This window comes from Choloepus didactylus, chromosome 13 (genome assembly GCF_015220235.1).
Source record: "Choloepus didactylus isolate mChoDid1 chromosome 13, mChoDid1.pri, whole genome shotgun sequence".
Classification (NCBI taxonomy): domain Eukaryota; kingdom Metazoa; phylum Chordata; class Mammalia; order Pilosa; family Megalonychidae; genus Choloepus; species Choloepus didactylus.
In genome coordinates, this window is record NC_051319.1 from 35,111,442 (window position 1) to 35,137,834 (window position 26,393).

Below are 26,393 nucleotides of genomic sequence, written 5' to 3' on the forward strand. Positions count from 1 at the left end.
GCTATTTCCACACAGGACTCAAAGTCATGAACCACCCTTGGATCACAGATTTAAAGAGCTTCAGGTGGCCCAGACTGCTTCCTGCAACAGCCCTGTTCTTAGTAATTCCATAGCAGCCTTCAGAACCTCAGTTCTGATGCAGAGGGTGGTTAGTCATATTTCTATTATATGACTCTTAAATGGATTCTTTTCAATACTATATTTGTGACTCACACTTTAGGAAGCATTATGATAGCTCTGCTTCTTATCATCAGAGGAAAGATATTCCCTATGTGATAAATTCAATGCTAAGACCTCCTGTCGCCTTTGTTTTTTAGAAAAAGACCATAAAATGTAATGTCTTAAAACATATGATGCTCTGGATGATAATGAAAGCAAATCTAATTAGCCACACAGTCATTCTGTTCAACAGGCCATCCTGAGAAATCTCATCAAGAAACACAGCACTATCTACATGTCTCTGATCTATTACCCTGCTAATAAGAAGAATGAGATTTATTTAAAATGAAATATTCCAAGTGAGCCCAGAAAATTGTCCTGTTAAACAAAAGGTGAAGTGAAAGATCACACTGGAGTAAGTGTTTTGTTTTGTTTTGTTTCGTTTCGTTTTACCTCCTAAGGCTTCTTCTGCAGTTTTGGTTTGGTTACTCAAATTAGCATGCATCTGTCAGTTTTTGGATACGTGAAAGGAAGATTGGATTTTTTTTTTCTTTTACTTAGAAGAAAACAAACAGCAGAACTCACGGTATGAGATTTAGGCAGCAAATGGCACAGGTATTTATGACAAGAGTTCATATAGACATATATTGATGCACCTTCATAATCCTCGTAGAAGATATTTTCCTGCTGATTTTAATCCAAGGATTAAAATTTATTGAAGGTCACCGGCAGCGTGAAGGATATGTGCTTAGGTACTTTTTGTAGCATGTCTGAATCTGACAATGTGTAAATTGAAATGTTCTTTCATTTGGTCTGTATCAATCCTTACTTTCTAATGTATGTACCTTTGGCATATCCCATTGACCTACTCCATGAATTCCTCTAATGCAATTCACAGACACATTCTACTATCAAAGGCAGGTAAAGTGAACTAATTAGCCAAATAAATGTTTCAATACGGAAATTAAACATGTTTTGGTCTATTTGAAGGAAAGATGCCGTAAGTAATATAATAATAAAAGATCTATGTTTTAACCTCCCCACCACCATCCCCTACGAGGGACATGACTCCCAGGGGAATGAATCTCCCTGGCGACGTGGGACATGACTCCCAGGAAGGAGTCTGACCCTGGCAGTGAGGGATTGAAAATGCCTACTTGACCAAAAGGGGGAAAAAGAAAAGCAACAAGCTGAGGTTACAGTGGCTGAGAGAGCCCAAATAGAGTGGAGGGGCTATCCTGGAGGTTTCTCTTATGCAAGCTCCAGCTAGACATTCCAAATGGCCACAGTATGCCACGCCCTTACCAAAAGTGGTCCCCAAATATCTAGGTCCCTACCTGAGATTCTATAAAAGATTCACTCATTAAGTTTTATCTCTCAGAAACTTAAATCCACCAGAGTGTTCCTATGCCAGACAAGTCCTAAAACCCAGAGGCAACAGCCTCTTTTAAGAACAACAATCAGATGCAGCCCTCTTCCTCCATACTGGAGACACCCCCTTTCAATAAGAACAAGTTAGGGTGCTCACTGCCTAGACACCCTGAAGATGGAGAAAGAGATAAAGTGAGAGGAAGGGGTAGCAACAAACAAGATAAGTTTGAACAAAGGCCTATGAATACTGAAACATATATATATATATATATATATATATATATATATATATATATACACACACACACACACATTTAGATGCTGGGGTGTTGGAACAGCTGGAAGGAGATAAATGACATGGTGGAAATGTAACCTAAACATCCTCTGAAATTTGCTCTACAGTTACTCATTGAATTGTGCTTTGAAAGTCTTTACCTTTCTGTACATACCTTATGTTGCCTAATAATGCAAGAACTGAAACCGTGGAACTGTAACCCATAACAATTTTTGAAATTACCTATATAATTGTTTGTTGAGCTGTACATCAAAAGTTAACACCTTTCTGTATGTATATTATATTTAAAATAATGGAAATAACTGAAGTTGTGCATTCTTTGAAATTTGCTCCCTACCTACTTGTTAAATTGTAATTTGGAAGTTATCACTGTTATGTATATATGTTAAAGTTCACAATTTAAAAATGCATTAAAAAAAAATCTACGTTTGGTGAAGTTCCAATTTATCCACATATTACTTTCCAAAAGAACTCTTCAGCTAGAAAGTCTGAGTTTTTCATTCAGTGCGAAGTTCTTTTTGCCTTTAGCATTTAAAAATAGGTTTGTATTTATAACAAGAAATGATGGAAGCCTATCTTACATTCTTTAATATGTACTAATCCAGTTCTTATTCCGTGAGGCAAAAATGTGTAGCGGAGAAAAGCATACACTTAAGAATCAATTGTGTTTAGGTTCAAATCCCCACTCCGTCACTTATTAGATGTGTGACCCTAAGAAATACTTAACTTCTCCTGAATTTTAAATTCAATTTTCTTATCTTTTCGAATGGGAACTAGACCTCACAGAGTTGTCAAAAGCATATGATAATGTAATTATACCATCTAGTATAATGCCTGTCATATAAAAAATACACAATATATTTTAATTTCTCCTCTTCATTAAAATTTCAGAGGGCTTCCATTATAAATTCACGTTCAACCTGAAGTCCTATATCACCCAAAATAAGGACTGGACAAATAAATTACCTATTTAGATATACATATTTTAATGATCAGTAACTTAACCTTGAGACAATGGCTCCAATAAATTAAGCCAAATTCCAGTCATGCTAAGATCATGTAGTTCATTGGGCCCTTGCATCCCTCTTAGACTTGTGTAGACTAGTTTTTAGAACAAATTCAGCAGTTCTTTTCCTATGAATTTATTTATTTTTTTCACATTTGTCACATTAGGACCATCTTCCACAAAAAAAAACATCTAGAGGACTATGAAAATGATTGTCATCATGATTCTTCCAAAACTTTGTTTTCCCATTGACTTATTAATACTAGTATGGAAAGCAAAATTTTTTAGATGTTCCTAGGGTATAAGTTGATAATAAAATGACCACTTCAATCTCCGTCTCTTAGGTACTCTGAATTTACCTGAAAAGACCAGTTGGGTGAAATTCACTGTGGACTTCAATGGCTACTGCACCATTCACTAGGAGGGGCATGGATGGGATCAATTCATTACACAGTAGAATCAGAACCATACCCGTCTCAGGCCTAAGGACAGAATAGGTCTGATTCACAATGCATTTCATCTGGTTAGGAAATGCAAAATTTCATCCAATTACACAGGCAATAACTGATCCATAACTGGTTGTGCCAGATTTCAAAGTCAAATGCTCACTGTTGATCATTCATAAGATATGGAGCTGAAGGAGTCCAAAACTACCTAAGCATAGGCTTGAGCCTGCCCGATGAGGCATTTTGACCCACATACTGTTTATAAATCTGACCCAATGTTTTAAAGTAGAGAATTTATTTTAAAACCCTGACTTCTGGAGTCTCTTAAAACATGAGAAAATCTGGCAACCGTGGGCCTTCGTTCCCACCAGGCAACCCTAGGGGAAGGTAGGCTCACTGTCCCATGTGCCGAAGTCCCAACCCCCACCCCAAGTCCTGTTGCCTTCCTTAGGCTGTTACACCAAATATCTGTGTCATCTGTTGAGCAAAAAGCATAAATGTACACTTAACTTTTACAATTTTTAAATGAGCTATTAGCCTTGTGCACAACCCATTCATTACTTACATTGGAGAAATCAACATAAATTTGGTAGGGATATGACGGAAGAATTGACTGTATGTTTATTCCTCTCTAGACTTTCTTGGAAAGACAAATTGTTTTTTGTTTTGTTTTTCCATTTCCATTTATCATCAACAGAATAATATGCAGAATAAATCAGGTCACACAATCCCCAATGAAAAAAAGAAATTGGGGATGAGGTGGAAATTGTGCATTGTAAGCTTTTCCTGTTCTGAGAATTACTGTAATGTACTCACTTTATTCAGTGTGACATGTTATTTCCTTTTGGATACTTATTTAGGTCAAATCTAAAGTAACCAGCAGGATATCCCCCAGGCAAAGATTCTCTGTACAACAGAACTCCCTAGTTAAAAAAGGGAGAGGAGTATGTTTTAGTTACTCCTCCAGGAAAGTAGGTAAAAAGCCAGGAACTGCGTGGACTGGACACCACAGAGCAATCTGTCTTTGGGCATACTTCATACAACACTCATGAAAACGTGGAACTGCTGAGATCAGCGAAATCTGTAAGTTTTTGCGGCCAGGGGACCCGCGCCCCTCCCTGCCAGGCTCAGTCCCGGGGGAGGAGGGGCTGTCAGCTCCAGGAAGGAGAAGGGAGAATTGCAGTGGCTGCTCTTACCGGAAACTCATTCTACTGATTCAAACTCCAACCATAGATAGACTGAGGCCAGACACCAGAGACTCTGAGAGCAGCCAGCCCAGCAGAGAGGAGACGGGCATAGAAGGAAAACAACACGAGAAGCTCCAAAGTAAAAGCAGAGGATTTTTGGAGTTCTGGTGAACACAGAAAGGGGAAGGGCGGAGATCAGGACTTGAGGCGCATATGCAAATCCCGAAGCAAGGCTGATCTCTCTGCCCAGGGCACCTTTCCTTAATGGCCCTGGATGCTTTGTCTATTAGCATTTCAATAAACCATTAGATCTCTGAGGAGGGCCGTTTTTTTTTTTTTTTTTTTTTTTTTTTTTTTTTTTTTTTTTTTTTAAATCCTTTTTGCTTTTTCTAAAACAATTACTCTAAGAAGCTCAATACAGAAAGCTTCAAAGAATTGAAATTTGGGCACGTCAAGTCAAGAGCAGAACTAAGAGAGCTCTGAGACAAAAGGCAATAATCCAGTGGCTGAGAAAATTCACTAAACAACACAACTTCCCAAGAAAAGGGGGGTGTCCGCTCACAGCCACCATCCTGGTGGACAGGAAACACTCCTGCCCATCGCCAGCCCCATAGCCCAGAGCTGCCCCAGACAACCCAGTGTGACGGAAGTGCTTCAAATAACAGGCACACACCACAAAACTGGGCGTGGACATTAGCCTTCCCTGCAACCTCAGCTGAATGTCCCAGAGCTGGGAAGGGGGAGCAGTGTGAATTAACAGAGCCCCATTCAGCCATCATTTGAGCAGACTGGGAGCCTCCCAACACAGCCCAGCAGCCCAGAACTGCCCTGGGGGGACGGCACTCACCTGTGACATAGCACAGTCATCCCTCAACAGAGGACCCGGGGTGCACAGCCTGGAAGAGGGGCCCACTTGCAAGTCTCAGGAGCCATACGCCAATACCAAAGACTTGTGGGTCAGTGGCAGAGACAAACTGTGGCAGGACTGAACTGAAGGATTAGACTATTGCAGCAGCTTTAAAACTCTAGGATCATCAGGGAGATTTGATTGTTAGGGCCACCCCACCTCCCCGACTGCCCAGAAACACGCCCCACATACAGGGCAGGCAACACCAACTACACACGCAAGCTTGGGACACCAATTGGGCCCCACAAGACTCACTCCCCCACTCACCAAAAAGGCTAAGCAGGGGAGATCGGGCTTGTGGAGAACAGGTGGCTCGTGGACGCCACCTGCTGGTTAGTTAGAGAAAGTGTACTCCACGAAGCTGTAGATCTGATAAATTAGAGATAAGGACTTCAACTGGTCTACAAACCCTAAAAGAACCCTATCAAGGTCAGCAAATGCCACGAGGCCAAAAACAACAGAAAATTATAAAGCATATGAAAAAACCAGACGATATGGATAACCCAAGCCCAAGCACCCAAATCAAAAGACCAGAAGAGACACACCTAGAGCAGCTACTCAAAGAACTAAAGATGAACAATGAGACCCTAGTACGGGATATGAAGGAAATCAAGAAGACCCTAGAAGAGCATAAAGAAGACATTGCAAGACTAAATAAAAAATGGATGATCTTATGGAAATTAAAGAAACTGTTGACCAAATTAAAAAGATTCTGGACACTCATAGTACAAGACTAGAGGAAGTTGAACAACGAATCAGTGACCTGGAAGATGACAGAATGGAAAATGAAAGCATAAAAGAAAGAATGGGGAAAAAAATTGAAAAACTCGAAATGGACCTCAGGGATATGATAGATAATATGAAACGTCCGAATATAAGACTCATTGGTGTCCCAGAAGGGGAAGAAAAGGGTAAAGGTCTAGGAAGAGTATTCAAAGAAATTGTTGGGGAAAACTTCCCAAATCTTCTAAACAACATAAATACACAAATCATAAATGCTCAGCGAACTCCAAATAGAATAAATCCAAAAAAACCCACTCCGAGACATATACTGATCACACTGTCAAACATAGAAGAGAAGGAGCAAGTTCTGAAAGCAGCAAGAGAAAAGCAATTCACCACATACAAAGGAAACAGCATAAGACTAAGTAGTGACTACTCAGCAGCCACCATGGAGGCGAGAAGGCAGTGGCACGATATATTTAAAATTCTGAGAGAGAGGAATTTCCAGCCAAGAATACTTTATCCAGCAAAGCTCTCCTTCAAATTTGAGGGAGAGCTTAAATTTTTCACAGACAAAGAAATGCTGAGAGAATTTGCTAACAAGAGACCTGCCCTACTGGAGATACTAAAGGGAGCCCTACAGACAGAGAAACAAAGACAGGACAGAGAGACTTGGAGAAAGGTTCAGTACTAAAGAGACTCGGTATGGGTACAATAAAGGATATTAATAGAGAGAGGGAAAAATATGGCAAACATAATCCAAAGGATAAGATGGCCGATTCAAGAAATGCCTTCACGGTTTTAACGTTGAATGTAAATGGATTAAACTCCCCAATTAAAAGATATAGATTCGCAGAATGGATCAAAAAAAATGAACCATCAATATGTTGCATACAAGAGACTCATCTTAGACACAGGGACACAAAGAAATTGAAAGTGAAAGGATGGAAAAAAATATTTCATGCAAGCTACAGCCAAAAGAAAGCAGGTGTAGCAATATTAATCTCAGATAAAATAGACTTCAAATGCAGGGATGTTTTGAGAGACAAAGAAGGCCACTACATACTAATAAAAGGGGCAATTCAGCAAGAAGAAATAACAATCGTAAATGTCTATGCACCCAATCAAGGTGCCACAAAATACATGAGAGAAACATTGGCAAAACTAAAGGAAGCAATTGATGTTTCCACAATAATTGTGGGAGACTTCAACACATCACTCTCTCCTATAGATAGATCAACCAGACAGAAGACCAATAAGGAAATTGAAAACCTAAACAATCTGATAAATGAATTAGATTTAACAGACATCTACAGGACATTACATCCCAAATCACCAGGATACACATACTTTTCTAGTGCTCACGGAACTTTCTCCAGAATAGATCATATGCTGGGACATAAAACAAGCCTCAATAAATTTAAAAAGATTGAAATTATTCAAAGCACATTCTCTGACCACAATGGAATACAATTAGAAGTCAATAACCATCAGAGACTTAGAAAATTCACAAATACCTGGAGGTTAAACAACACACTCCTAAACAATCAGTGGGTTCAAGAAGAAATAGCAAGAGAAATTGCTAAATATATAGAGACGAATGAAAACGAGAACACAACATACCAAAACCTATGGGATGCAGCAAAAGCAGTGCTAAGGGGGAAATTTATAGCACTAAACGCATATATTAAAAAGGAAGAAAGAGCCAAAATCAAAGAACTAATGGATCAACTGAAGAAGCTAGAAAATGAACAGCAAACCAATCCTAAACCAAGTAGAAGAAAAGAAATAACAAGGATTAAAGCAGAAATAAATGACATAGAGAACAAAAAAACAATAGAAAGGATAAATATCACCAAAAGTTGGTTCTTTGAGAAGATCAACAAGATTGACAAGCCCCTAGCTAGACTGACAAAATCAAAAAGAGAGAAGACCCATATAAACAAAATAATGAATGAAAAAGGTGACATAACTGCAGATCCTGAAGAAATTAAAAAAATTATAAGAGGATACTATGAACAACTGTATGGCAACAAACTGGATAATGTAGAAGAAATGGACAATTTCCTGGAAACATATGAACAACCTAGACTGACCAGAGAAGAAATAGAAGACCTCAACCAACCCATCACAAGCAAAGAGATCCAATCAGTCATCAAAAATCTTCCCACAAATAAATGCCCAGGGCCAGATGGCTTCACAGGGGAATTCTACCAAACTTTCCAGAAAGAACTGACACCAATCTTACTCAAACTCTTTCAAAACATTGAAAAAAATGGAACACTACCTAACTCATTTTATGAAGCTAACATCAATCTAATACCAAAACCAGGCAAAGATGCTACAAAAAAGGAAAACTACCGGCCAATCTCCCTAATGAATATAGATGCAAAAATCCTCAACAAAATACTTGCAAATCGAATCCAAAGACACATTAAAAAAATCATACACCATGACCAAGTGGGGTTCATTCCAGGCATGCAAGGATGGTTCAACATCAGAAAAACAATCAATGTATTACAACACATTAAAAACTCGAAAGGGAAAAATCAATTGATCATCTCAATAGATGCTGAAAAAGCATTTGACAAAATCCAACATCCCTTTTTGATAAAAACACTTCAAAAGGTAGGAATTGAAGGAAACTTCCTCAACATGATAAAGAGCATATATGAAAAACCCACAGCCAGCATAGTACTCAATGGTGAGAGACTGAAAGCCTTCCCTCTAAGATCAGGAACAAGACAAGGATGCCCGCTGTCACCACTGTTATTCAACATTGTGCTGGAAGTGCTACCCAGGGCAATCCGGCAAGACAAAGAAATAAAAGGCATCCAAATTGGAAAAGAAGAAGTAAAACTGTCATTGTTTGCAGATGATATGATCTTATATCTAGAAAACCCTGAGAAATCGACGATACAGCTACTAGAGCTAATAAACAAATTTAGCAAAGTAGCGGGATACAAAATTAATGCACATAAGTCAGTAATGTTTCTATATGCTAGAAATGAACAAACTGAAGAGACACTCAAGAAAAAGATACCATTTTCAATAGCAACTAAAAAAATCAAGTACCTAGGAATCAACTTAACCAAAGATGTAAAAGACCTATACAAAGAAAACTACATAACTCTACTAAAAGAAATAGAAGGGGACCTTAAAAGATGGAAAAATATTCCATGTTCATGGATAGGAAGGCTAAATGTCATTAAGATGTCAATTCTACCCAAACTCATTTACAGATTCAATGCAATCCCAATCAAAATTCCAACAACCTACTTTGCAGACTTGGAAAAGCTAGTTATCAAATTTATTTGGAAAGGGAAGATGCCTCGAATTGCTAAAGACACTCTAAAAAAGAAAAATGAAGTGGGAGGACTTACACTCCCTGACTTTGAAGCTTATTATAAAGCCACAGTTGCCAAAAACAGCATGGTACTGGCACAAAAGATAGACATATAGATCAATGGAATCGAATTGAGAATTCAGAGATAGACCCTCAGATCTATGGCCGACTGATCTTTGATAAGGCCCCCAAAGTCACCGAACTGAGCCATAATGGTCTTTTCAACAAATGGGGCTGGGAGAGTTGGATATCCATATCCAAAAGAATGAAAGAGGACCCCTACCTCACCCCCTACACAAAAATTAACTCAAAATGGACCAAAGATCTCAATATAAAAGAAAGTACCATAAAACTCCTAGAAGATAATGTAGGAAAACATCTTCAAGACCTTGTATTAGGAGGCCACTTCCTAGACTTTACACCCAAAGCACAAGCAACAAAAGAGAAAATAGATAAATGGGAACTCCTCAAGCTTAGAAGTTTCTGCACCTCAAAGGAATTTCTCAAAAGGTAAAGAGGCAGCCAACTCAATGGGAAAAAATTTTTGGAAACCATGTATCTGACAAAAGACTGATATCTTGCATATACAAAGAAATCCTACAACTCAATGACAATAGTACAGACAGCCCAATTATAAAATGGGCAAAAGATATGAAAAGACAGTTCTCTGAAGAGGAAATACAAATGGCCAAGAAACACATGAAAAAATGTTCAGCTTCACTAGCTATTAGAGAGATGCAAATTAAGACCACAATGAGATACCATCTAACACCGGTTAGAATGGCTGCCATTAAACAAACAGGAAACTACAAATGCTGGAGGGGATGTGGAGAAATTGGAACTCTTATTCATTGTTGGTGGGACTGTATAATGGTTCAGCCACTCTGGAAGTCAGTCTGGCAGTTCCTTAGAAAACTAGATATAGAGCTACCATTCGATCCAGCGATTGCACTCCTCGGTATATACCCGGAAGATCGGAAAGCAGTGACACGAACAGATATCTGCACGCCAATGTTCATAGCAGCATTATTCACAATTGCCAAGAGATGGAAACAACCCAAATGTCCTTCAACAGATGAGTGGATAAATAAAATGTGGTATATACACACGATGGAATACTACGCGGCAGTAAGAAGGAACGATCTGGTGAAACATATGACAACATGGATGAACCTTGAAGACATAATGCTGAGCGAAATAAGCCAGGCACAAAAAGAGAAATATTATATGCTACCACTAATGTGAACTTTGAAAAATGTAAAACAAATGGTTTATAATGTAGAATGTAGGGGAACTAGCAGTAGAGAGCAATTAAGGAAGGGGGAACAATAATCCAAGAAGAACAGATAAGCTATTTAACGTTCTGGGGATGCCCAGAAATGACTATGGTCTGTTAATTTCTGATGGTTGTAGTAGGAACAAGTTCACTGAAATGTTGCTATATTATGTAACTTTCTTGGGGTGGAGTAGGAACATGTTGGAAGTTAAGCAGTTATCTTAGGTTAGTTGTCTTTTTCTTACTCCCTTGCTATGGTCTCTTTGAAATGCTCTTTTATTGTATGTTTGTTTTCTTTTTAACTTTTTTTTTCATACAGGTGATTTGAAAAAAGAAGGGAAAGTTAAAAAAAAAAAAAAAAAAAAAAAAAAATAAAAAAGAAAAAAAAGGGAAAAAAAAAAAAAAAAAAGATGTAGTGCCCCCTTGAGGAGCCTGTGGAGAATGCAGGGGTATTCGCCTACCCCACCTCCATGGTTGCTAACATGACCACAGACATAGGGGACTGGTGGTTGGATGGGTTGAGCCCTCTACCATAAGTTTTACCCTTGGGAAGACGGTTGCTGCAAAGGAGAGGCTAGGCCTCCCTGTATTTGTGCCTAAGAGTCTCCTCCTGAATGCCTCTTTGTTGCTCAGATGTGGCCCTCTCTCTCTGGCTAAGCCAACTTGAAAGGTGAAATCACTGCCCTCCCCCCTACGTGGGATCAGACACCCAGGGGAGTGAATCTCCCTGGCAATGTGGAATATGACTCCCAGGGAGGAATGTAGACCTGGCAACGTGGGACGGAGAACATCTTCTTGACCAAAAGGGGGATGTGAAAGGAAATGAAATAAGCTTCAGTGGCAGAGAGATTCCAAAAGGAGCCGAGAGGTCCCTCTGGTGGGCACTCTTATGCACACTTTAGACAACCCTTTTTAGGTTCTAAAGAATTGGGGTAGCTGGTGGTGGATACCTGAAACTATCAAACTACAACCCAGAACCCATGAATCTCGAAGACAGTTGTATAAAAATGTAGCTTATGAGGGGTGACAATGGGATTGGGAAAGCCATAAGGACCAAACACCACTTTGTCTAGTTTATGGATGGATGTGTAGAAAAGTAGGGGAAGGAAACAAACAGACAAAGGTACCCAGTGTTCTTTTTTACTTCAATTGCTCTTTTTCACTCTAATTATTATTCTTGTTATTTTTGTGTGTGTGCTAATGAAGGTGTCAGGGATTGATTTAGGTGATGAATGTACAACTATGTAATGGTACTGTAAACAATCTAAAGTACAATTTATTTTGTATGACTGCGTGGTATGTGAATATATCTCAATAAAATGATGATTAAAAAAAAAAAAAAAAAAAAAAAAAAAAAAAAAAAAAAAAAAAAAAAAAAAAAAAAAAAAAAGGGAGAGGAGCCAGAGCTTAATCCTCACCCCCACAGCTCTCAGGAACATCATGCTGAAGGCCAGGATTAGGAAAAAACCTGTCCTACATGCAAGCTGATACATGATAGCCTGACCAAGAAGAAAGCGATTACTCATTGAAAGAGATTTGTCTACTCAAAGGAGAATCTCTGAGCAGATCTCAGAGAAAGTAGATTAAAAATGTAAGCCTGGAAGAATGAAGAATATTGGCAACTCAGCAAATGAAAGTCAGTTGTTCAATCAGTTTTTTTTTTTTGCTGGTTCTAGCCTATAAATTTATATTTACTCTAAATTTAGCAGAAGGAAACTTATAGTTGTTGATGCACCAGTGGAAAAACAAATGCTGTTTTTTTTCTTCATTAGGTGGACAGGTTAATGTAGTGTAACAGTACAGATTTCGTATTAAAACCAACTTGGGTTCAAGTACTACCTCTCCGCATTAATTGTTTAAGCTTGGGCAAGGTTTTTCTTTCTTTAACATTATTTTTTTTTTCTACAACTATGCACAACAACATGGATGAATTTCACAAACTTAATGCTGTGCAAAAAGAGCCAGGCACAACGTGGAATATGACTCCCGGGGAGGAATGTAGACCTGGCATCGTGGGACGGAGAACATCTTCTTGACCAAAAGGGGGATGTGGAAGGAAATGAAATAAGCTTCAGTGGCAGAGAGATTCCAAAAGGAGCCGAGAGGTCACTCTGGTGGGCACTCTTACGCACACTTTAGACAACCCTTTTTAGGTTCTAAAGAATTGGGGTAGCTGGTGGTGGATACCTGAAACTATCAAACTACAACCCAGAACCCATGAATCTCAAAGACAGTTGTATAAAAATGTAGCTTATGAGGGGTGACAATGGGATTGGGAAAGCCATAAGGACCATACTCCACTTTGTCTAGTTTATGGATGGATGAGTAGAAAAATAGGGGAAGGAAACAAACAGACAAAGGTACCCAGTGTTCTTTTTTTACTTTAATTGCTCTTTTTCACTTTAATTATTATTCTTGTTATTTTTGTGTGTGTGCTAATGAAGGTGTCAGGGATTGATTTAGGTGATGAATGTACAACTATGTAATGGTACTGTGAACAATCAAATGTATGATTTGTTTTGTATGGCTGTGTGGTACGTGACCATATCTCAATAAAATGAATATTTAAAAAAAAAAAAAAAAAAAAAACAGCCAGGCAGAAAAGTCCTTATTTATATAAGATTCCATTTATATAAAGTTCGTAAAGAGGCACAGCTAATCTAAGATGTTGGAAGCCAGGGTAGTGGTTACCTTTGAAGAGTTTAATGACTGCAAGGGGGGTAGGAAGGGACCTTCTGGGATGCTTTAAATGTCTCATTTCTTGATCTGGATGCTGGTTATGTGAGTAGGGTCAGTGACTTTCTCTACTCATCCCTTTACCCTTGTTTACCCAGGCCAAATGGGCTTGGAGCCCGGAGAGATGGGGTGAAGAATGTGGTAGAATACTTCTCTGTGGCCACAGTAGAGCACAGTTTACTGTCTGCCTTCACACTGAGTGAAGCCCACATTTTCTCATCTTTAACTTTTCTAGTCTTTAAAACTCCAATAATAATAATGTCTAGCACACAGGGCTGTTTTGAGGACTGCATGAGACAATGCAGATAGGGCACTAAGCACAGCACCTGCTTAACAAATGCCAGCTGTTGGCATTATTAGTATAATCTAATGCAAACTGTCTAAAAAAAGAGCATGTGTCGAATAGGCAGATTAGGTGACAACATAGAAATTTGCATTTCAAATAATGTGAAGTTGAAAAAAGACAGAATATGAGTTTGGGTATTATTATATTTGCAATTACATAAGAAAAAAAATAAGTGAAAGAGGGGGGAAAAGACCAAAGGAAATGCTCTAAAATGCTATTAATGAAAGCATAAGGTAATAAAATTATGAGTATCTATTTCTCCCTTTTTTCTAGTTTCCAATTTGTTTATATTTGTTTACATTACTTTTATAATAAAAAGAGATACTAAAAGGGCCCCTTTTGAATAAATATTCAGATTAAAATAAACTAGGAAAATATGAAAGTAAAGGATTCTAACAATGACATTAGTTTTAGTAAGAAATAAATGAAAACCAAGCGCAATATAATCTTTATGTGTCAAACATTCTTTTAAAAACTGTAACCCTAGAATATAAGACTGTTTCTTCCTGTTGCTGATGCTATACCACCTATTATGATACTTACACATGTGGGAAGGATTAGTGACATTTTGTGGATTTGTTTTTAAATACATACAAATACATACAGCAGGCCATTGAGTAACAGAGTATATGGCCCAACCCTCTTTCTTCAGAAGAAATTTTGGGCAAGTTTTCCATAAGCCCATTTTAAAGTAGTAATATCATTATGACTGAGAAGAGTAAAATCACAACAAAAGTTGGTACTCTTTCATTTCTCTTCTTTCTAGTTTCAGTTCCCTCTTTTTAGATAAGAATTTGAGAATTTAGAAATCCAAAGGAGATAGAGCATTATGTTAATGAAAAATTCAACAGAGACATCTTTGTTCTAGAATCTGTCCCAAGTAACACAAGAGTGCTTCGTCTGGGAGTCGGATGTTTGCCAAAAGGATTATAGACCTTGTGGGGGAACACGCCTTCTCAGAAACACATGTTGGAATTACTTTACTGAAGTGACAGTATAATGGTTTTTTTCTTCTGCAGAAGAGATTCTCATGTTTTAGTACTCAGAATAATAGTTCTGTTGTTTGTTCTTCTCATTAACAGAAAATGCAGAGATGGCATACAACTTTAAGATCTAAATAAAATGAGAATGCCTGGTTTTGTCTTGCTTATTATAATGATTGGTCTTCTCACTGTTAGGCTCTAGGAACAACATCAAAAAAAAAAAAAAAAAAAAAAAAAAAGACCTGGCATCAGTCCTCAGAGTTCAAATTTATTTGGAGGAAAAATTCAAACACACATATGAAACCACTAGTGTATGACATACATAAAAATTTCATTATTTGGTACTAAATATTAGTATTAGCTAACATTTATTCCATTTATTAATATCTTACTTTGTGCTAGGCATTATTCTAGGTGCTTTACATATATTAATTCATTAAATTCTTACAATAAGCCTATGAGGAAGATATTCTTATTATCCCCGTGGTACAGGGGAGACAACTGAGGCCCAGAGAGGTTAGGTAATTTGCCTAAGATCACACAGCTAGTCAGTGACAGAGTTAGGATTTAAACCAAATTGTCTGGCTATAATAAATTGCTTCTGTTATTGCTCTCTATTTCATATGTGATGTAATATTAAGAACTGTAAGGTGTGCACAAACTATCGATATTTGTTTTGTACCTCAGTGCAGGAAGGTTGAACCTTAACAAAGCCCTTGTCCTGTCTCACTATCTCCAATGTGAAACTAGCAACCCTGTACTTCTCAAGGTCTAGGACATTTACAATTGTTTTACCACATGATGGACAGAAAGAACATTTCAGATGTCACTGAAAACTTCAAGGTTTGTGTTCTTTGGGAGTTTTTATTAAGTAAACACATAGTAAGTGGAGGATTAATGAGGTTGCATCTGTATTGTATGAACTTGGGGTTAAATCATAGCGAAGCTGCAGAGACTGGCTGATAGCACCTAAGGGTTTGATTACCCTCATTCCTTGTCATCACCTTCTTAAGAGTTAGGATAGCGGGATCATGAGTAGAACATTCTTCCTAAAGGTGACTTTATCTTATATCCCCTCACAGATAGGAAATTAAATCATACAGAGATGGCATACAACTTTAATATCTAAACAAAATGAGAATGCTTGGCTTTTTCTTTAGAAGCTTTGTCTCTCAGATGTGGTAGGTGGGGCCGGAAAAAGAGAAGAAAAATTGGAAGACAAGTAGTTCTGTGTTTTTGGTTAAGTTCATGCAGACAGTTTAGATTTGGACCCTTCAACTGTGTGAGTAAGAATGTGTTAAGAACTAATTTTAGCCTCTCTGTAAACCTTCTCCTGCTTTCTGCAGCGTTAACCTTCTCCAGTATTTTAAGCCACTGATTGACAAGCAAAGCTGGAGCAGAGACGGCTGCTCTGGGACAGGACGCTTTGTGCATGCGACACTCTTGAAGCTGGTCTGTGACCTGAACCATCCTCCTTGCATCTGGAAGGCAGCTGAACTCTTCTCTCAGAGGTTGGAGTCCAGCGGGAAATTAAAGTAGCTCTAGACTTCTTTCCTATTCTTCATTCCTTTCACTTTGTTGTAAAAGTCTTTGGTCATTCAAGACACTGGATCTAAAACCTTTTAGTGAGGATGGAAAAAAATATACTGGGAATTACATACCACTGTTACATTTACAGAGTAAATGCTCAATAGATTTTGTGGGATGAGAGGTTTAGGGCCCCATGGGGAGAGCTAATAAACATTGGCATGGTCATAGAAAGATAGTTAAAGGGTGCGAGCAGGGAGGAACCCAAGCTCCAAAAGTGATGCCTTTCGAAGATACAAAGATGTTAAAGGAAGTGATATGAAAGGTGCGTGTGATTAAATCACCACTAATCAGTTAATGAAACTTATTAAAAAAATCTAGTTAAAAGGGGTGCTTTTTTAAAAATGTGTTTTCTCCCTCAACAACTCACACCACAGGACAAGCCTTGGTCGCAAGTTCTTCCTCCTTTCACCTTTGATGGAAAATTGATAATTTGACCATTAAAATATGTATGGGTAGCAAGATCGATTCTGGGAGTGATTATAACCAGGAAGATGCCCAGTGATCAAATGGATTATGTTGCAGTTTGGTTTAGCAGCCACTACCCATAGGTACTAACAGATTCCACAATCTTTTCAATTTAAGCCTAATTTCTGTCTAACATATGATTTTTTTTTTAATCTTCATTTTATTGAGATATATTCACATACCACGCAGTCATACAAAACAAATCGTACTTTCGATTGTTCACAGTACCATTACATAGTTATACATTCATCACCTAAACCAATCCCTGACACCTTCATTAGCACACACACAAAAATAACAAGAATAATAATTAGAGTGAAAAAGAGCAATTGAAGTAAAAAAGAACACTGGGTACCTTTGTCTGTTTGTTTCCTTCCCCTATTTTTCTACTCATCCATCCATAAACTAGACAAAGTGGAGTGTGGTCCTTATGGCTTTCCCAATCCCATTGTCACCCCTCATAAGCTACATTTTTATACAATTGTCTTCGAGATTCATGGGCTCCGGGTTGTAGTTTGATAGTTTCAGGTATCCACCACCAGCTACCCCAATTCTTTAGAACCTAAAAAGGGTTGTCTAAAGTGTGCATAAGAGTGCCCACCAGAGTGACCTCTCGGCTCCTTTTGGAATCTCTCTGCCACTGAAGCTTATTTCATTTCCTTTCACATCCCCCTTTTGGTCAAGAAGATGTTCTCCGTCCCACGATGCCGGGTCTACATTCCTCCCCGGGAGTCATATTCCACGTTGCCAGGGAGATTCACTCCCCTGGGTGTCTGATCCCACGTAGGGGGGAGGGCAGTGATTTCACCTTTCAAGTTGGCTTAGCCAGAGAGAGAGGGCCACATCTGAGCAACAAAGAGGCATTCGGGAGGAGGCCCTTAGGCACAACCATAGGGAGGCCTAGCCTCTCCTTTGCAGCAACCGTCTTCCCAAGGGTAAAACCTATGGTAGAGGGCTCAACCCATCAAACCACCAGTCCCCTATGTCTGTGGTCATGTTAGCAACCATCGAGGTGGGGTAGGCCAATACCCCTGCATTCTCCACAGGCTCCTCAAGGGGGCACTATATATTTTTTTCCTTGTTTTTCTTTTTTTTTTTTAACTTTCCCTTCTTTTTTAAATCAACTGTATGAAAAAAAGTTAAAAAGAAAACAAACATACAATAAAAGAACATTTCAAAGAGACCATAACAAGGGAGTAAGAAAAAGACAACTAACCTGATAACTGCTTAACTTCCAACATGTTCCTACTTTACCCCAAGAAAGTTACCTAATATAGCAACATTTCTGTGAACTTGTTCCTACTATATTCATCAGAAATTAACAGACCATAGTCATTCCTGGGCATCCCCAGAACGTTAAATAGCTTATCTGTTCTTCTTGGATTATTGTTCCCCCTTCCTTAATTGCTCTCTATTGCTAGTTCCCCTACATTCTACATTATAAACCATTTGTTTTACATTTTTCAAAGTTCACATTAGTGGTAGCATATAATATTTCTCTTTTTGTGCCTGGCTTATTTCGCTCAGCATTATGTCTTCAAGGTTCATCCATGTTGTCATATGTTTCACGAGATCGTTCCTTCTTACTGCCGCGTAGTATTCCATTGTGTGTATATGCCACATTTTATTTATCCACTCATCTCTTGAAGGACATTTGGGTTGTTTCCATCTCTTGGCAGTTGTGAATAATGCTGCAATGAACATTGGCGTGCAGATATCTGTTCGTGTCACTGCTTTCCGATCTTCCGGGTATATACCGAGAAGTGCAATCGCTGGATCGAATGGTAACTCTATATCTAGTTTTCTAAGGAACTGCCAGACTGACTTCCAGAGTGGCTGAACCATTATACAGTCCCACCAACAATGAACAAGAGTTCCAATTTCTCCACATCCCCTCCAGCATTTGTAGTTTCCTGTTTGTTTAATGGCAGCCATTCTAATCGGTGTTAGATGGTATCTCATTGTGGTCTTAATTTGCATCTCTCTAATAGCTAGTGAAGCTGAACATTTTTTCATGTGTTTCTTGGCCATTTGTATTTCCTCTTCAGAGAACTGTCTTTTCATATCTTTTGCCCATTTTATAATTGGGCTGTCCGTACTATTGTCATTGAGTTGTAGGATTTCTTTATATATGCAAGATATCAGTCTTTTGTCAGATACATGGTTTCCAAAATTTTTTCCCATTGAGTTGGCTGCCTCTTTACCTTTTTGAGAAATTCCTTTGAGGTGCAGAAACTTCTAAGCTTGAGGAGTTCCCATTTATCTATTTTTTCTTTTGTTGCTTGTGCTTTGAGTGTAAAGTCTAGGAAGTGGCCACCTAATACAAGGTCTTGAAGATGTTTTCCTACATTATCTTCTAGGAGTTTCATGGTACTTTCTTTTATATTGAGATCTTTTGTCCATTTTGAGTTAATTTTTGTGTAGGGTGTGAGGTAGGGGTCCTCTTTCATTTTTTGGATATGGATATCCAACTCTCCCAGCCCCATTTGTTGAAAAGACCATTATGACTCAGTTCAGTGACTTTGGGGGCCTTATCAAAGATCAGTCGGCCATAGATCTGAGGGTCTATCTCTGAATTCTCAATTCAATTCCATTGATCTATATGTCTATCTTTGTGCCAGTACCATGCTGTTTTGGCAACTGTGGCTTTATAATAAGCTTCAAAGTCAGGGAGTGTAAGTCCTCCCACTTCGTTTTTCTTTTTTAGAGTGTCTTTAGCAATTCGAGGCATCTTCCCTTTCCAAATAGATTTGATAACTAGCTTTTCCAAGTCTGCAAAGTAGGTTGTTGGAATTTTGATTGGGATTGCATTGAATCTGTAGATGAGTTTGGGTAGAATTCACATCTTAATGACATTTAGTCTTCCTATCCATGAACATGGAATATTTTTCCATCTTTTAAGGTCCCCTTCTATTTCTTTTAGTAGAGTTATGTAGTTTTCTTTCTATAGATCTTTTACATCTTTGGTTAAGTTTATTCCTAGGTACTTGATTTTTTTAGTTGCTGTTGAAAATGGTATCTTTTTCTTGAGTGTCCCTTCAGTTTGTTCATTTCTAGCATATAGAAACATTACTGACTTATGTGCATTAATCTTGTATCCCACTACTTTGCTAAATTTGTTTATTAGCTCTAGTAGCTGTATCGTTGATTTCTCAGGGTTTTCTAGATATAAGATCATATCATCTGCAAACAATGACAGTTTTACTTCTTCTTTTCCAATTTGGATGCCTTTTATTTCTTTGTCTTGCCGGATTGCCCTGGCTAGCACTTCCAGCACAATGTTGAATAACAGTGGTGACAGCGGGCATCCTTGTCTTGTTCCTGATCTTAGAGGGAAGGCTTTCAGTCTCTCACCATTGAGTACTATGCTGGCTGTGGGTTTTTCATATATGCTCTTTATCATGTTGAGGAAGTTTCCTTCAATTCCTACCTTTTGAAGTGTTTTTATCAAAAAGGGATGTTGGATTTTGTCAAATGCTTTTTCAGCATCTATTGAGATGATCAATTGATTTCTTCCTTTTGACTTGTTAATGTGTTGTAATACATCAATTGATTTTCTTATGTTGAACCATCCTCCTTGCATGCCTGGAATGAACCCCACTTGGTCATGGTGTATGATTTTTTTAATGTGTCTTTGGATTCAATTTGCAAGTATTTTCTTGAGGATTTTTGCATCTATATTCATTAGGGAGATTGGCCGATAGTTTTCCTTTTTCGTAGCATCTTTGCCTGGTTTTGGTATTAGATTGATGTTAGCTTCATAAAATGAGTTAGGTAGTGTTCCATTTTCTTCAATGTTTTGAAAGAGTTTGAGTAAGATTGGTGTCAGTTCTTTCTGGAAAGTTTGGTAGAATTCCCCTGTGAAGCCATCTGGCCCTGGGCATTTATTTGTGGGAAGATTTTTGATGACTGATTGGATCTCTTTGCTTGTGATGGGTTGGTTGAGGTCTTCTATTTCTTCTCTGGTCAGTCTAGGTTGTTCATATGTTTCCAGGAAATTGTCCATTTCCTCTACATTATCCAGTTTGTTGCCATACAGTTGTTCATAATATCCTCTTATAATTTTTTTAATTTCTTCAGGATCTGCAGTTATGTCACCTTTTTCATTGATTATTTTGTTTATATGGGTCTTCTCTCTTTTTGATTTTGTCAGTCTAGCTAGGCTTGTCAATCTTGTTGATCTCAAAGAACCAACTTTTGGTGATATTTATCCTCTCTATTGTTTTTTTGTTCTCTATGTCATTTATTTCTGCTTTAATCCTTGTTATTTGTTTTCTTCTACTTGGTTTAGGATTGGTTTGCTGTTCATTTTCTAGCTTCTTCAGTTGATCCATTAGTTCTTTGATTTTGGCTCTTTCTTCCTTTTTAATATATGCGTTTAGTGCTATAAATTTCCCCCTTAGCACTGCTTTTGCTGCATCCCATAGGTTTCGGTATGTTGTGTTCTCATTTTCATTCGTCTCTATATATTTAGCAATTTCTCTTGCTATTTCTTCGTTAACCCACTGATTGTTTAGGAGTGTGTTGTTTAACCTCCAGGTATTTGTGAATTTTCTAAGTCTCTGATGGTTATTGACTTCTAATTGTATTCCATTGCCGTCAGAGAATGTGCTTTGAATAATTTCAATCTTTTTTAATTTATTGAGGCTTGTTTTATGTCCCAGCATATGATCTATTCTGGAGAAAGTTCCGTGAGCACTAGAAAAGTATGTGTATCCTGGTGATTTGGGATGTAATGTCCTGTATATGTCTGTTAAATCTAATTCATTTATCAGATTGTTTAGGTTTTCAATTTCCTTATTGGTCTTCTGTCTGGTTGATCTATCTATAGGAGAGAGTGATGTGTTGAAGTCTCCCACAATTATTGTGGAAACATCAATTGCTTCCTTTAGTTTTTCCAGTGTTTCTCTCAAGTATTTTGTGGCACCTTGATTGGGTGCATAGACATTTACGATTGTTATTTCTTCTTGTTGAATTGCCCCTGTTATTAGTATGTAGTGGCCTTCTTTGTCTCTCAAAACATCCCTGCATTTAAAGTCTATTTTATCTGAGATTAATATTGCTACACCTGCTTTCTTTTGGCTGTAGCTTGCATGAAATATTTTTTTCCATCCTTTCACTTTCAATTTCTTTGTGTCCCTGTGTCTAAGATGAGTCTCTTGTATGCAACATATTGATGGTTCATTTTTTTTGATCCATTCTGCGAATCTATATCTTTAAATTGGGGAATTTAATCCATTTACATTCAACATTATAACCGTGAAGGCATTTCTTGAATCAGCCATCTTATCCTTTGGTTTATGTTTGTCATATTTTTCCCTTCTCTCTATTAATATCCTTTATTGTACCCATACTGAATCTCTTTAGTACTGAACCTTTCTCCAAGTCTCTCTGTCCTTTCTTTGTTTCTCTGTCTGTAGGGCTCCCTTTAGTATCTCCAGTAGGGCAGGTCTCTTGTTAGCAAATTCTCTCAGCATTTGTCTGTCTGTGAAAAATTTAAGCTCTCCCTCAAATTTGAAGGAGAGCTTTACTGGATAAAGTACTCTTGGCTGGAAATTTTTCTCACTCAGAATTTTAAGTATATCGTGCCACTGCCTTCTCACCTCCATGGTGGCTGCTGAGTAGTCACTACTTAGTCTTATGCTGTTTCCTTTGTATGTGGTGAATTGCTTTTCTCTTGCTGCTTTCAGAACTTGCTCCTTCTCTTCTGTGTTTGACAGTGTGATCAGAATATGTCTCAGAGTGGGTTTATTTGGATTTATTCTATTTGGAGTTTGCTGAGCATTTATGATTTGTGTATTTATGTTGTTTAGAAGATTTGGGAAGTTTTCCCCAACAATTTCTTTGAATACTCTTCCTAGACCTTTACCCTTTTCTTCCCCTTCTGGAACACCAATGAGTCTTATATTCGGACGTTTCATATTATCTATCATATCCCTGAGGTCCATTTCGATTTTTTCAATTTTTTTCCCCATTCTTTCTTTTATGCTTTCATTTTCCATTCTGTCATCTTCCAGGTCACTGATTCGTTGTTCAACTTCCTCTAGTCTTGTACTATGAGTGTCCAGAATCTTTTTAATTTGGTCAACAGTTTCTTTAATTTCCATAAGATCATCCATTTTTTTATTTAGTCTTGTAATATCTTCTTTATGCTCTTCTAGGGTCTTCTTGATATCCTTTGTATCCTGTACTATGGTCTCATTGTTCATCTTTAGTTCTTTGAGTAGCTGCTCTAGGTGCTGTGTCTCTTCTGATCTTTTGTTTTGGGTACTTGGGCTTGGGTTATCCATATCGTCTGGTTTTTTCATATGCTTTATAATTTTCTGTTGTTTTTGGCCTCGTGGCATTTGCTGAACTTGATAGGGTTCTTTTAGGATTTGTAGACCAATTGAAGTCCTTATCTCTAATTTATCAGATCTACAGCTTCGTGGTGTACACTTTCTCTAACTAACCAGCAGGTGGTGTCCACGAGCCACCTGTTCTCCACAAGCCAGTTCTCCCCTGCTTAGCCTTTTTGGTGAGTGGGGGAGTGACTCTTGTGGGGTCCAATTGGTGTACCAAGCTTGCGTGTGTAGTTGGTGTTGCCTGCCCTGTATATGGGGCGTGTTTCTGGGCAGTCAGGGAGGGGGGGTGGCTCTAAGAATGAAATGTCCCTGGTGATCCTAGAGTTTTAAAGCTGCTGCAATAGTCTAGTCCTTCAGTTCAGTCCTGCCACAGTTTGTCTCTGCCACTGACCCACAAGTCCTTGGTATTGGCGTATGGCTCCTGAGACTTGCAAGTGGGCCCCTCTTCCAGGCTGTGCACCCCGGGTCCTCTGTTGAGGGATGACTGTGGTATGTCACAGGTGAGTGCCGTCCCCCCAGGGCAGTTCTGGGCTGCTGGGCTGTGTAGGGAGGCTCCCAGTCTGCTGCAATGATGGCTAAATGGGGCTTTGTTAATTCACACTGCTCCATCTTCCCAACTGTGGGACAATCAGCTGAGGTTGCAGGGAAGGCTAATGTCCACGCCCAGTTTTGTGGTGTGTGCCTGTTATTTGAAGCGCTTCCGTCACACTGGGTTGTCTGGGGGAGCTCTGGGCTATGGGGCTGGCGATGGGCAGGAGTGTTTCCTGTCCACCAGGATGATGGCTGTGAGCGGACACCCCCCTTTTCTTGGGAAGTTGTGGTGTTTAGTGAATTTTCTCAGCCACTGGATTATTGCCTTTTGTCTCAGCGCTCTCTTAGTTCTGCTCTTGTCTTGACCTGCCCAAATTTCAAGTCTTTGAAGCTTTCTGTATTGGGCTTCTTAGAGTAATTGTTTTAGAAACAGAAAAAAGGATTAAAAAAAAGGGCCCTCCTCAGAGATCTAATGGGTTATTGAAATGCTAAGAGACAAAGCAATTAGGGCCATTAAGGTAAGGTCCACAGGGCAGAGAGATCAGCTTTTCTTCGGGATTTGCATATGAGCCTCAGGGCCTGAGCTCTGCCCTTCCCCTTTCTATGTTCACCAGAACTCCAAAAATCCTCCGCTTTTATTTTGGAGTTTTTCGTGTTGTTTTTTTCTATGCCTGTCTCCTCTCTGCTGGGCTGGCTGCTCTCAGATTCTCTGGTGTCTGGTCTCAGTCTATCTATGGTTGGAGTTTGGATCAGTAGAATGAGTTTCTGATAAGGGCTGCCACTGCAGTTTTGCCTTCTCCTTCCCAGAGCTGACAGCCCCTCCTCCCACGGGACTGAGCCTGGCAGGGAGGGGTGCGGGTCCCCTGGCCACAAAAACTTACAGATTTCACTGATATCAGCAGTTCCACGTTTTCATGAGTGTTGTATGAAGTATGCCCAAAGTCAGATTGCTCTGTGGTGTCCAGTCCACGCAGTTCTTGGCTTTCTACCTACTTTCCTGGAGTAGTAACTAAAACATACAGCTCACCAGTCCGCCATCTTGCCCCGCCTCCCCCTAACATATGATTTTACATTTTTATTGTTAAAACTCTGACTCTAGAATTGGATGTCCTAGAAAGTCAAATTTATATGTGAATTATGGAGAATTCATTTTTTAAAATATAAGGAAAAAATTTCACATTAATACCATGTAATGTAATAGTGTCAGTTTTCCCTGAGCCATATTGCTATGATAAGACTATCATCACTTCTCCCCCCATAACTAAATCTCAGTGAGCTCTTTGAAATCCTTTCTTGAATTCTCCTTTTTAAAAAGTTTTCTTCTTTTAGGACTTTTCTGCTCTTTAAGATTCAAGTCTAAATCAGTTTTAGAAAAATTATCTTTTAGCTCTATTATTCTCCTCTCTTTGTTCGTGGTTGAATGGGTTATATGAGTGAAACTAAAATTTAAATGTACTGCTGTCCTATAACACAATAGATTCTACCTTTAAGCTGATTACTGGAGAGATGACTTATCTGCAGGAGTCCATCTATAGTAGATATGATGGTTCGACATGCTGAATAGGATGTTGTACCTATGAAAATATTCTGGGTACTACTCAGCTAGGCTTGTGCTAAGAACACAGAATTAAATACTATACTTTTTCCCCCAAACTCCAATACTGCTAGTATGGATTCTAATGAAGCATGTCTTTATATAGATTAATTGATTGCTTCATTCATTAATGAACTCAAAATGTAATTCTTTGCATGTCTCCCATGTGTCAGGCACTAGTGGCTAGGGAAGAAGTATTGAAAAAAACTGTTATTATTAACCTTTCAAGCTTTAGTGCAGTTCTACTTTTAAAAATCAGGATAATAACCACCCCACTTGGTAGTTTTGACCATTAAATAAGATGTACAGAGACTAATATTATTCCTACCATATCATTACTTCATGACAAATGCAAATTTCTTTATCGCTCCCCATTCCTTTGTGCTGTGCTTTTTCCAAACCATCAGTATGAATATCAGTTATTATTGATCATAGAACTTTTTCTTCCCCTTTTTTGCTATTGGGATTAAAAATCATATGGTTCCAACTGAGGTAATTTAATGGCATAATTCTGTACAAACCAGTACTTTTTATATTTCAGAAATCATCTCTTTTATTTATTGATTCCATCAACTTTCTATTTTAATCTCAGAGTAGGTTAAAATTTTGTGATTATTCTACTTGCTAACATTTTGTCATCAACAAGAGATAAAGCACAAATAATCTGAAACTTAAAACTATATAAAATACATTTATAAATGTTTGCAGGAAAAAAAAGTTTTAATATACTGGGTACTGGAAACAAATCAGGGGTGATTTGGTTATGGCAACTTAAAATTGTAATAAGCAAAAGTAGTTTTTCCTTTTGGGTATCTGTGTGACACCTGAAACTCAGAGCTAGAACTTGGCAGATATGTATGTCAGTATTAGAACATATAGCAACCATTAAAAAAGCTGAAAAAGAGTCCAGACTTCAACTAGAGATAGGAATGAAGCAGATATGGTTAGGAGTAGGGCAAATTGGGCCAAAGGGTAAAGTACAATACTGACTGCATTTTAAAACCTCAAATTCCACGTGAGACCAAGGGAAGAGATGTTTGGTTGGTGCAAGATCTGTATTTCCTTAAAAAAAAAAAAAAGTAGCTTTT

At 38.3% G+C, this 26,393-nt stretch overlaps 1 protein-coding gene across 1 annotated transcript in view; it reads left to right on the forward strand.

Annotated features, from left to right (window-relative positions):
• The window catches only part of ERAP2 (endoplasmic reticulum aminopeptidase 2), a 66,487-nt gene that overhangs the window by 37,370 nt on the left and 2,724 nt on the right, over positions 1–26,393 (forward strand). The window contains 6 exon segments of the mRNA XM_037800885.1: positions 1,001–1,080; positions 3,176–3,354; positions 13,577–13,581; positions 15,469–15,545; positions 15,548–15,628; positions 16,133–16,314. Coding sequence (XP_037656813.1) covers positions 1,001–1,080; positions 3,176–3,354; positions 13,577–13,581; positions 15,469–15,545; positions 15,548–15,628; positions 16,133–16,314 — 604 coding nt within the window.